This window comes from Pongo pygmaeus, chromosome 11 (genome assembly GCF_028885625.2).
Source record: "Pongo pygmaeus isolate AG05252 chromosome 11, NHGRI_mPonPyg2-v2.0_pri, whole genome shotgun sequence".
NCBI classification, from domain to species: domain Eukaryota; kingdom Metazoa; phylum Chordata; class Mammalia; order Primates; family Hominidae; genus Pongo; species Pongo pygmaeus.
Genome location: NC_072384.2, coordinates 65,964,790 through 65,978,443, shown reverse-complemented (window position 1 = coordinate 65,978,443; position 13,654 = coordinate 65,964,790). Strand labels below are relative to the sequence as shown.

The following is a 13,654-nucleotide window of genomic DNA, read 5'->3' as shown; positions in this document are numbered from 1 at the left end:
ACTGAGGAAACCAAAGTTTTCAAAATCAAGGTGTATGATTTAAGAAATCACTAAATTTCCATGGACTTTATAATCTTAAAATGGGAGACTGAATTGGAAGAGTGCTACAATTCCTTATTGCTTGCTAAAATTCTAAGATTTGAGTCATTCATTTCTGCCCATATTTGGATATTATAATTAAGTTGGACTAAAGGAATTTTTAAAACCTCCCAGTTTGAATTGTGAACAGTCGGTAGCTTTATAATGCACTGGCTTTAAAAAAATCAGGGTCGCATTTAAAGAACGGTAGATACTGTTGTTCACTTAGCTTCTAGAATATACACCTTACTGGAAACAGTCTTATTGTCTCCATTTGCAAGCAGCATTGTGTTTTAGAAGGAGGTGTAACTTCATAGAAAGCTACACCTACAGAGATCAAATCTGCATAAGGGCTTTTTACCTTGGACCCCAATGGGGAATCATTTCAGATCACTCAGGGGCACTGGAGGGTCAGGGAATGTCTCTTTACAGGTCCCCATCATCTCTGGCACCATCTTGTTTCCCAGATCTCTTCTGTTTTGGCAGATGCTCTCTACAATAACTTCACAAATTGTCTTCTAAGAGGAATTCAGTTTCAATTATCCAAGGTCCTTCCATCACCTACTAAAGCCATCTTTATTTTAGTTAGAGAAACATTTTTAATCCACATGCCCAATAGTCTAAGATTCACTTACCTTTTACATTAATACCATTACTATAAAACAGGCATAAATTCTTACTCAGCACACTTCTCAATCTTCATTAAAGATTTGGATTACTATCCATTTCTGGGTGAAATTGCTATTTACCACAGCACAGCATGTTGGAGTGTCCCTGAAAACTTCATGCTAATCTCCTTAGCAATTCTGGAGTATGAAAATACATAGGAAAGCTGTAACTTAAAATAACTGTAAATATTGAAATTGCAGTTGTTATTTATGCTGCATAGTTATTTGGTCTTGTTGGTTGATTAACTACTCACAAAAGTTGTATTCATTTATTTATATATTTAGTTACATATTTAGTTAGGTGCTTTCTAGATTATGTAGCCCATGACTACCTAGGATGTTGATATACCCACAGCCAAAAATAAAACAGAAAAATATTATACATGATCTGATAATTCAGAGATACACTTGTTTCTTTGGTATTTGTACTTCCAGCCTATTTTTATTAAAAATATGCATATATATTTACATATTATAAAAATAACATAAAAATTCACATCGTATTTTGTAACTTGTATTTTTTGTAATGCAGAAGTATATCATGGTCACTTTCTTATGCCATTAAGTAATCTTCTATGAAAATAAATGATTTATAATTTGAGTCTTAATTGATTTATTTGTAAAATTAGAAAAATACCTACTCACAGGTATTTTGGAAAAATCACGTCAAATAGGATATGTACAAGGCTTTTTACAACTCTTTAAAAATATAAATGTATGATGTATAATTTAAATTACTCAGTGTCAAATATTATATTTAAATTACTTAATGCCTAGTCTCAAATAAATATATTGCTACAGATTTTATTTCATTAGAAATAAATAAAGAATATGTAAAAGTAATGGAAATAAAAAAGAATAATATTCTGCTGGATACTTTGCTTTTTTTAATTGAGCACTATAATGATTTACTGACAATTGACCACCTAAAGACTAAAGCAAAAAAAAGCTTTCTAATTATATTTCCTTGACACTTACTGTGTATAAGTCCAAGAGGTAGGACAAAATATTGATAATTTCTTTTTTTTTTTTGGCACTCTACCTAGATTTTTTTCTTAATTTTTACGAAATAAGATTGGTTTCATTCCAAATGTTAAAATACACTTGCCTTCATTTTTGTTTTAATTTTAAAATATTACTTATATGCTATTAACCTTAGAATCTTGGTGATTTTAAAGAATGATTTACAGTATACTTATTTTAAAATAAGGTAAAAATAAAGTATTGTGAGAAAATAATTTTAAATGAAGGCAAAGAGTATCATTTGCACTATTACCTGTGTAAAGCAATGACCACCTTATTTTACCCAGCCTTGAACTTCAGTCAAAAGCAGAGTGAGAAAGAAGGTCAATTCTGCATCTGGGTGCTTTTCATAAGGCTGTGCCCCTTTCCCAGGCCTGTCCTTATCCCTATTTCTTGTGCCTTTCCCTCATTTTACTTCATGATAAATCCCATCCTATGATGACATACATAAGACCATCTGGACTGAATTTTACAATGAAACCTAGGTGCACTATTATCTACCCATCTTTAGCATCAAGGGATGATTTGTTTTGATTCTACTCATCTAATTGAGATAGCATATATGGGAAACTTGTGACTTACTTCAAGAAAACTGGAACCCAAATCCTTTTGTGTATTGGAGACAGCATATACATCTTTAAGAAACAAAGTGTTATAAACTAAACATTAATTTTAATCTACATGTTATTTTAGCTTAAAGTAAGTATCATACAATGTTTTTTTGAACTTCAACTCTTACCAATATGTATGCATTTTAATCTCAGTCATGAAATTGGCCTAAAGTCTTTCAAACCTAATAATATTATTTCTGTACAAAATTTTTCTTACTTCTGAAAATGAAATAAACTTTGACCACCGTGGGTAAATGAAACTTTAATCACAACTTTTTTGGTGGGACTTCACCTTTTAGAAAATAAAGCAATCTAGCTCATCTGAATGCAGTACTGTTGATATTGCTATCTCTGAAGAAGAAGAAATGTTCCATGGAGGTGAAAGATCAAAGCATCCTAAAAATGGTAAGAAAATTTTGTTAATCTTGTTAGGAAACTAATTTGAATTATAAGTTGTCAAAATGTATATGTTCCATATCCAGTATGTCAGTCAATTGACTGAATCTTTATACATTTCTTAATATTCATGTTAAATATATGTGTCACCATTACAGTTTGTTTTCCTCTGATAGTTATAGGCCATTTTTATATGAGTAACTTAAATATTGGCCCTATTTCATGAGATCTAAGAACACTTCATTTGACTTCAACATATATAGGTATATGTTTGCATGTATATGTGTATACACAAACATCTCAGTGCTGCTTTAACTATACTGATTTTCTGTTTTACTCCTAAATTGTGCTCTGTTCTAAAGCACACAGTGGTATAGCTACCAGTATAAAATCAAATATGAATATTATGTACTTTTACCCAATATTACTTACAGCATGAAAAATGTGTTTTGGAATCACCATTATCAATAATATTTCACTGCCACAATACTACTCATAGTATAATTTAACACAAGACAAAATTCTAAAATAAAATGTTTTGGCTTTAAACTCTACCTACCTCCATATCTTCATTTTGTTACCTGTATATCAACCTCTTCTCCAGCCTCAGGTTTCCATTTTGCTAACCCTTTTGGCCAGAGTGCAGAGTACAGCCCCGTACACATGCACTCTACCCACAAAGTACTCCACCGTCCATGTTACTTCCATAATAGTCTCAATAAAAGTTCCCATTTCCGTGCCACCTTAGAACTGGAATCAAAGCAATTAATTTGATTTAACTAATTTTATGCCTCTTAACATCTCATAAGTATTTATATTTTTAAACAGGAATGCATGTTATGCCATGTGAATCTTCAAAGAGTAAATTTTCAGGCATTATATCAAAATGTAACATTCAGGAGATATTTGTGTGTATTTTCTTTTGTAGTATTAGTGAATGCCTATTCTCAGACTGTTTTGCAGAGTGACAACATGTTCTAGGTCATTTCTGCCTTTCACAATGCCTTTCCTCTCATTACTACCAAACTCCTAAGTCCAGTTTTCCTTTTTCTGCTCAGTGATCACAGTGGTCACTACACCATGGGTAAAAATTAAATGTTTATAAATCAGAGACAACCTGGATTAGAATTTGTAAATAAATAATTGCTGTGGCACATAGTAGAAAGTTTCAGGTGTTTACTTTTTCATGAGTTTTCTAGATTGTTGTTCTTACCAGTTCAATCTTGACAGGTTGTGGACACGGATCTTCACTTGGTCAAATCAGTGGAGCATCCAAGAAAGGAAAAATCTGGCAGAATATCAGGAAAACCTGCTGCAAGATTGTAGAGAACAATTGGTTTAAGTGTTTCATTGGCCTTGTTACTCTGCTCAGCACCAGCACGCTGGTAAGTGAGCAGCCAGGGTGTTTGATACTTTGCTGGGGACAAATGTCATGATTCTGTTAATTCAGAAAGTCAAAACCAGGATTACATTTTCAAGGATATTTAGTATAGCACCAAATAGCACCAAATTTCATATTCTGTGATTTAAAATCTAAATATTATACTTTCTTAGAAAGTTTATATATGCATCATTCAATATTAAATTTAATAATGATTTTTAATATATTATTTTGCAGTATTGAATTTCAAAATATATGCGTGACAGTGGGAAATGGAATGTGAATAGATACCGGATTCTTCTGATTTTAATGAAGTTTAATGTATGAAACATTTTAATGATTTGCACATCCAAAACTGCTATAATATGCTTGTCCTTTGGTACCTATCAAAGGAAAGGGAACTATTGCATATGCTTTAAAGGATCAGTGAACTACAAATGTATTTGATCCTACAATCTTAATTCTGCACCCAGAATCTTAATTCTAAAAATATTCTATAAATATCTGCACATTAAATGGTTCTACAAGGCAATTCACTGAAGAATGTTTTGTAATAATGGCAAAGGGTTAGAAAAGAAGGTCTGTAATAGCTGACTTTATGCTATGAAAAATCATCCAATGGAACTCTGTGCAGCTATTTTAAAAATTCAGAAGCTATGTGCATATTTACACTACAATTCATAAGATATAGTAATAAGTGGAAAAAGAACGGTGTAGAATAAAGTATATGGCACTCTGCCTTTTATTTAGGAAAGGAATAAAAATAGAATGTATACTGGTATTTGTTTGTATTTGATTAAAGAAGATCAGAGATCTTTTAAGGAGAATTCTCACATACAAAATCTAGTTAACTGTGAGGTACACAGAACACAGAAGATGGAGTCATGGTTGTGAACTGGACTTTGCATTGCCTATATTTTTAAAATAAATTTTATATTATTTACCACACATATTGAAAACTCTCCATGGGTGTGCAGCAGGAATGATTTTCACAATGTGAATGCCCGTTTGTGACTTAGATTGAGAAACAGAACATTACCAGGATGCCAGAACAACACTCTTACCCCTCAGTTACTTCCCTACTCCACAAGGGTAGCCAGCATGTGGACTTGAACTGCCATAGATTAGTTTTATCCATTTCAGACTTAATAAAAATAGATTCAAACTGTGTGTTACTTTTGTATTTCTTCTTCTCATTTTCTTACAGCATCCCACTTCCTCATAATGATCAGGGTCAATTATCCTTGCTGGTATGGTAACTTCTTTCTTTCTTACTAGTTGACTGGTACAAGAAATCAAAAATTGAGCAAATGACATCTAAGCTTGAATTATAATAGGAGACATACTATGTCTCCTAATGCCCTATTCTGGGAGAAAGACCCCAGAGTCCACCTATCCTAAGGTTGAGAGAATGGGAAACACAAATACCCCCTAGTGGGCTTGCCAGATACTCCATACTATGCCTTTCTGCATCACAGATTCTGCTAGCATCATGCATCTTCATATGGCTCAAATGGAAAGGCTGCTTAGAATATAGTCAACCTATTTTAGTATCTTTTGTTGAATCAGATTCTACTGAAAAATAGCAATCTTCTGCATCACCTGACAATGCATCTTTGGATCAATATTCCCAAGTGTGAAATTTTGCTTTCAAATCCTAAAGAGGCCTACCAGGCATTGTATCTCTTTCTTAGAGTAGGAGGCACACATGTCTCTAAAGCATCTAGAGAACTTACCATTTCTTGTTCATCAGGTCTGATTAACATGATATCATCGATACAATGAACCAATATGATGTTAACTCCTGTGGTGCTAGAGTTAACTGTGACCCCCATATCAACACATTATTCCTTTTATCCAGCTTCATATTCTATCCCCTTTGATCCAGCCTGTAGGCTGATAAATGGTCCTCAAATATGTCCATGACATAATCCCCAGAACCTTTGAATGTTATATGGCAAAGGGTCTTCACAGATCTGATCAAGTTAAAGATCTTGAGACAGGGAGATTATCCTGAATTATCTAGCTGAGCCTAATATGGTTCCTGCAAAAGAGATGCTGGAGGAGTTGGAGTCAGAAAAGAAGGTGATGCGAGGATAGAAGCAGAGATTGGGGTGTCATCCTTTGAATACAGAAGAATGCACAACAGGCCAAAGTGTATAAGCAGTCACTAGAAGCTGAAAAAGGAAGGAACTGAGACCCCTCAGAGCCACCAAAAGGAACTAGCCTTCTCATCACCTCGATTTTAGCCCAGTGATTTCTGACATCAAGAATGAGAGTATATAGAGTTGTGTTGTTTTTAAGCTACTAAATTTGTGGTAATCTGTTACAGTCACAGTAGGAAACTAATAAGCAGCCCTCTCTAGATCCACTCCCAGGAAAGCTCCATTTCCTGCTAGTACATGTTTCTAGGTCTTGCATAGGTACCAGGTTTTCTGGTATATACTCCTTCTCCTTCCTTAGCAATCTTAGTACTTCCCAGGCCACTGTATGAAGAGAGTTGTCTCTATTTATACATCAGGTGGCCAGGAGAGGAGGTAGAGGTAGACCTTAAAGAGAGTTTTTAAAGTACACCTACTCTATCGTAGGCCTCTTCATAATCCTCAAGAAAGACTCAATTCAGCTTGATCTTGTGGGGAGGCTCTGGAGCCCAGACTACACCACGCAATTTCACCTTGAGTAACTCAAGGGAGCTGGCATTTATATCTCTGTTCCACTCAGCCGTTGATTGTGCTAGGTCCCTCTAGGAGTGGAAACATTGCCTCTCAGGTGGGGTGGCTCTTGTTTAGCAGAGGCAGTTCTCCAGAGAGGGCTTCAATTGTGTGTTATCAAGCAACACTCGGTTGCTGTGGAATAGATATGCCAGTAAAGGAGTTCTTGGTGGGCAACTCCAGCATCTACTACAGTGTTCAACATGTACTTGAAAAGCATGTGTCATATGATGTAGCTGGGTGCAATTATAGTTTGTTATTTCCATTGTTCCCATCTACAATGGGAGCCTTAGTGATACAGCAAAGATGTTTTTCTTTGATTGGCTATAGATATAATGTGTTAAATCATCCCACTATGATTGCTTTTTTTTTCTAAATCTTCTTTTAGTGTCATCAGTTTTGCTTTATATATTTTGATGACCCATTATTTTGGACATACAGATATGCACTTGTAGTATTGATCCCTCTATTATTATGAACTATCCTAAGTTACGTATCTTGCCTAATTTGATACTAACTTTATTTTTATTAGAATTTACATGTTAAATCTTTTTGTTCTGAACATATTCTTGACCTTCTTCTACAATTAGGGCCCATCTGCTCTTTATTGATACAGCAGCTCTGTGATGCCTTTAAAAACAAATGCTTTTTAAACTTTGAACTGTTTCTCTGGTTCTTTGCAGTAGGATCAATTGGTCTGGTGAAATCTACTCTACCCATGTTAGTTGAAGTGGAGGCTTTTGTACATCTTTTTATTATATTTTGCATTATGTACCTGAATAATTGAAAAATAAATACATGTAACAAAATACAATTTTTAAGAACTTTATAATCTTTATGGACTCATTTACACCATAATTGGTTCAATTAAAAGTCATAAAATCTATTGTTATTTTGTATTTACTTCCATTTAACAGTAGTAGGTTTTAAGAATCACATCATTCTTTATATGAGATTATTTTAATACTTGCTTGCTTTTTGTCCTTTTGTGTATATTGATATTGAAAGTCTGCCTGCCCGTTTTCAGTGCTAAAATATTTATGAAATTGCTTTCAATGACATGATCAGACTTTACATAGTCCATAGTCAAATTAAGGTTGACATTAAAACTGAGACGCTTTGGAGAAACAATTATAGTTTTAATTAATCTTCAGTGTTTCAGCTGGTTTACCTGGTAGCCTTAGGGATTTCTAAAGACATTTTAAAACATATCTGTTTCTCTATGAGTAAGTGGCATATATCTGTGAGTTGGCTACCTGGAATTACATATAAGATCCATGTCAGATGTGACTAAAGGTTTTGTCTCTTATGTTAAGTTTGATTAACTAATTTTGGAGGGGATTTTTGGATTGCTATTTAAAACAATTATGAAGCCAGGTTCAGCCTATATAAGAACTAGTTCTGGGATCAATTAATGATGTCTGGCATAGGCATGCGGTCAAATAATAATACTTATAGATTATGTCAATAAATATAAGCATAGTGAACCAGCTCTGGAGCCTACAGTCTCTGACAGTGCTCACCATATGCCTATTAAAGACAAAATTTTGTTCCCTTCTATGTCAAAAGAGTTTTTAGAAATTACCTGCACACCTAATCCTTATTTTTTTTTTACTCATAGGCTTTTGAAGATATATATATTGATCAGAGAAAGACAATTAAAATTTTATTAGAATATGCTGACATGATCTTTACTTACATCTTCATTCTGGAAATGCTTCTAAAATGGATGGCATATGGTTTTAAGGCCTATTTCTCTAATGGCTGGTACAGGCTGGACTTCGTGGTTGTTATTGTACGTATTGTAAAGAAAATGTAAAAGGCTATTTGATTTACTTTTCCTTCCTCACTCTTACTCTTTCACTTCCTGTCAATTTATTATATCTTTCCTTTCCCTCTCTCTCTACATTGTTGGTACATGACACCTTTCTTAGTTTGTAATATTTAACATCTATCATTTTCTTCTCATTCCAAAATTTTAGAAGTTCAACACTTTATTCCTGGGTTATTATAATAATTACCTTGAATTTACTGTTAACCATGTAAGTTTGTTGCACAGTATCTTGATGATATCAGCACCCTAAAATCTTTAAGTTCTTCTGTTGGCTTAACTCTTAATCATATATCACAATTAGACTACTTATGATGTTCACAAGTGCGGGGCTGATCCAAACTCCCCAAATTTCTCACTTAGATCTCTACAATATATTCCAAAGTGGTGTCCCTGCTTCTGCCCTGCATACCTTCATTCTGTTTTCCACATAGCAACCATAGTAACTGTTGTGAAATGGAAGTCAGCTCATGTCACTTCTCTTGAAACCTTATGATAAACACCCATCTCATTCAGGGTAAAATCAACAATCTTTGCAATCAATGCTCTACAAGTATCTGTGTAATCCAAACATATTCCCTGCTACGCTGCCTTTCCCCTGTCCAGGTCTATTTACTGATCCACCAGCACTAGCCCTCATGGAGCACTTCAAATATGCCAAGATTATTTTCATCTTAGTGCCTGTGCACTTATTTTTCCTTGCAGCTGGAACCTTGGCTGGCATTGATGCCTTAACCAAAATGAAACCTTTGAAGGTCTTTTCTTACAACACTATTTAAACTGCAACCACTCCAATACTCCCTTTCTCTTTGTCTGCTTTCTTCATCTCCATACCCCTTATTAATATTGTACCATTTGTTCATTTATTTTGTTTATTGTCTGTTTTCTCCCACTAAGGTATAAGTTCCATTAGGGTAGAATTTTTTCTTGGTTTTCTTCCCTCCTTTAAGTCCTGTGCCTAGAACAATTTCTGTCATATTAGAAGGTTCTCAATATTTTTGTTGAATGAATGAATGGCTCTCTATTCTATAAACAATGATAGAAGCTCCCCAATCTACAGTTAATGATTTAAAATAGCTGACCTCTCTTTTCTAAGTTCGCTCTTTCAAATTAGCCTTCTGCTCTAGCCAAATCATACTATGCCTGCAACTCTCCTTCCTGTTTCCTAGTCATTGTTCTGTGTCCAGATTCCTTCATGCTTATGAAAATAATACCCAAACTTCAAAGCCTACCTCAAGGCTGTCTCTTTAGTAAAGGGTAAAAAGAAGAAATTTTTCATAATGTTGACTTGAAAATGTAGAAAAACCTGAAGAGATAATAAAAGTTAATCTTAGCTTTACCACCTTAGTATTTGTGCACATTTATTAACCTTTAATGTATTCACTTTTAAAGATTACCTTAGTATCTGGTTATACTTTTTTGTAATGTGTGTACTTTTGACTTAACAATATTCATATCTTCCTTGATACCTATCCTCTGAAAGCCTATCATGTATATTGTCTTAACCATATTTGTATATGAATGCACTTGTAAATATATTTCTTATTTTGTTTTAACGAATATACTGCATATGATTACTGTATTACAAGTAATTATGAAACTGATTCTTAATCTAATTTCAAACAAAAAAGATATGTCATTGATCATAAAGAGTATAAAATATACAACTTTTATTTATCTCACTAAAATATGTTCCTTATTACCAGAAAATAGTTTAGTTTTATCTTTTTAAAGTGATTTTAACACTAAACAATTTTCTTATAACTTTCTGTAAGTGATTATTAATGTATTTTGAGATATATGTAACAATCACAAATTTACTGGTAAGCTTTTATTGTATATATCTGTTGTAATAAATGCAAAGTTTATTTTACATGTTATTTTGATTAATATGGAACCCTATTCACTCTTTTTTTAAAAAAAATATATAGGTGTTTTGTCTTAGCTTGATAGGCAAAACTCGGGAAGAACTAAAACCACTTATTTCCATGAAATTCCTTCGACCCCTCAGAGTTCTATCTCAATTTGAAAGAATGAAGGTAAGAGATAAGTTTCTAAGCTAATGTACAGATTCTTATTGGAATTACTAAATTTGCACAAATTGGGAAGCTTTGTTTTCTTCTCATTTGTACCTTTAACAGTATTAATACAACAAAAACTTTATGTTTCATTGCTTAGAAATAGAGAGGAATAGGTACGTTTATTAAGATTCTAGGTTCTTATTCCTCATAAAGTATAAAAACCAATATAGACAAGTAAAAGAAACTAGTATTTGAGAGAGAAAATATAGTTTTAAAAATATATTTCTACCCCATATACATATGCATATTACTGAAATTGTCTCCATTTTAAAAATACAATTGTCAGAAAATGAAACTTGGATCAGTTAACAAACTTTAAAATTATACAAACATTGTATACCCTAAGTGGTTACTCACTGAATGAAAGAAAAGTTTGAATTTTAAGATAAATTTACTTTTTTAATGTCACAATCACAAGCCATGATTTCTTACCTGTCCTGTCTTCATCACTCACATGTTAAAACCTCTTCTGAACAATGTAAAGAAAATTAATAGATTGAATATTATATAATGGCCAGTGTCTGAACAATGTGAAGAAAATAGATTGAATATTATAAAATGGCCGGTGTTCAATCTTTTGTACCTGAAATGGAAATCCCATAATAGAAAAAAATGGAGTCTATGACCACTACAAGTAATATAAGTATGTAGCTATACAGGGACACATTGTATACAGAAATGGGAGAACACGTTCAAATGTACCTTTCATTTTATAATACATTTATGTGTTTTTGCATTTTTATTTGCATAGATTTTTTTCATATCAGTCTGCCACTTTAATTACTACCTAATATCACATATTCATTGCTATGGTAGACTCTAGTGAGAAAATTATTAATGTTTAACCTTCATCTTTATCCCTATAGTTTATGTATTATGTGTTACATTTAAACTGTTATTAATTAAGAAACCTTAACACTTAAACTCTTTCCACTTGGTGAAAAGTGGATGTTTATTTTTCTCTCAAAATTTGCGTGGTTATTATAAATGCAAACAGAAATATAAATAATTTAAAATATGTATTTTATTTAAAAAATAATTTCAGAAATTTTAATAAGTTCACTTTTATATGATTGTGTAAAGTACTTAAGTACATTAATTATATTTGTATATATATACTTGGTCCATGATTCATGATAATATTCTTGTAATTCATACAAATGTGTCATTGACTCATTATAATAGTACTTAGGCATTATCTATCTGTTTCTTAAATACATTTGATTTATTTCTGTTGGGAAATTAATATTTTGATTATTTAGTGAATACATAAAAATTCCAAATGTGGCAAAATTCCAATTATACACCTCAGAAACAAAAAATCTAAAATAGTAATTGTAACATATAATAAGAAACAGACTTCATTAACCATATCATGAAGATCCACAAGGTGGTGATATTGCCCAGTGCTTTTAAACCAAAATAAGGTGGAAAATAAGCTGAAAATAAGGTGGTTGAATGGTTCTATAAGATTGAAGTTAAAATGACAGAACAGCCTAGGCACGGTGGCTTACACCTGTAATCCTAGCAATTTGGGAGACCGAGGCGAGCAGATTGCTTGAGCTCAGGAGTTTGAGACCAGCCCGGGTAACACAGTGAGACCCTGTCTCTACAAAAAATACAAAAATTAGCCAGGTGTGGTGTGTGCACCTGTAGTCCCAGCTGCTTGAGATGCTGAGGTAAGATGAGGTAAGAGGATCACCTGAGCCTGGGAGGTCGAGCCTGCAGTGAGCCGAGATTGCTCCACTGCACTCCAGACTGGGTGACAGAGTGAGACTGTCTCAAATAAAAAAAAATAAATAAATAAAAATAAAAATAAAAATAAAAAAAGACAACCACATTTCCAGTATAAATACAGTTTAGTGATAGGAAAACATTATAGAATATTCTAACACATAAACTACAGAGGACCTATTTACTCAAAATACACATGCGTGCACGCACACACACACACACACACACACACACACCCCTAAGTAAGTATGTAACTAAAATAAACTCCTTTTTATTTTCAAAAAATGGGATAATACCAGTTCTTTTTCCTAATAAGTTTAGACATATAGGGAGGAAAAAAAAGTAACAAAATCAGCAAGTTGTCTGCCCCAATTTAGAGAAAAGCAGGAAGAGATTTGCCAGGGAAACTGACTGTCAGAAATTAGGTCCTGTACCATTTAATGCTGTACATTCATTAGAATGGCAATGAGACAATAGCTGTGGACAATTCAAGGTCAGGAAAACAGTAGCCATGCTTAGGTCAAAGTCAGGTCCAGACCTGAAGCCTCATCTCAACCTCTGGAAGTTCTGTAAATTATCACTGAAGATATATCATTGAGTATATTAGGAAGCTACATGCTTACAAAATTAATGATTTATGTATTTAATAAGTTTAAGGTCTTAGGTGCTGTCTACTTTTCAAATATATGTGTCAACTACATCCACTCTCTTTATTCTTTATATGTGGATTTTCTAAAAGACATGGCATTTTTCTTCTACAGAACCATTAATGGACCTTTCAAATTTAAAAGTATTAACAAAAGATCTGTGATCTAGTTTTAGAAATAAAAGTGTTGCTGAAATAATAGTTAAAAGCCTAAATATTAATTCAAAGATAGACAACTATGGAACATAAGCAAGAATATGCAGGCAAAAGGATTAGTGTCTAGTAATGGCTGAAGGAAGGAAAGGTTAGAATGGTAGAAAACACAATCAATGGTGCCTTAGGAAGAAAGTGAAAGATGGTAAGGAGAGGGAAATCAAAAGTATAAAATTAAAAGAGGCCAGGCACAGTGGTTCACACCTGTAATCCCATCACTTTGGGAGGCCGAGGTGGGTGGATTGCCTGAGGTCAGGAGTTCAAGACCAACCTGACCAACA

The 13,654-nt window shown here is 33.2% G+C and overlaps 1 protein-coding gene across 2 annotated transcripts in view; it reads left to right on the top strand.

Moving 5' to 3' along the window:
- The window catches only part of SCN7A (sodium voltage-gated channel alpha subunit 7), a 91,760-nt gene that overhangs the window by 63,012 nt on the left and 15,094 nt on the right, over positions 1-13,654 (top strand). For both annotated transcript variants that reach the window (XM_054478927.2, XM_054478928.2), the window contains exons 16-19: positions 2,680-2,785; positions 4,007-4,161; positions 8,490-8,663; positions 10,631-10,738. In XM_054478927.2, the coding sequence (XP_054334902.1) occupies positions 2,680-2,785; positions 4,007-4,161; positions 8,490-8,663; positions 10,631-10,738 (543 nt within the window). The remainder of the gene's footprint in view (positions 1-2,679; positions 2,786-4,006; positions 4,162-8,489; positions 8,664-10,630; positions 10,739-13,654) is intronic.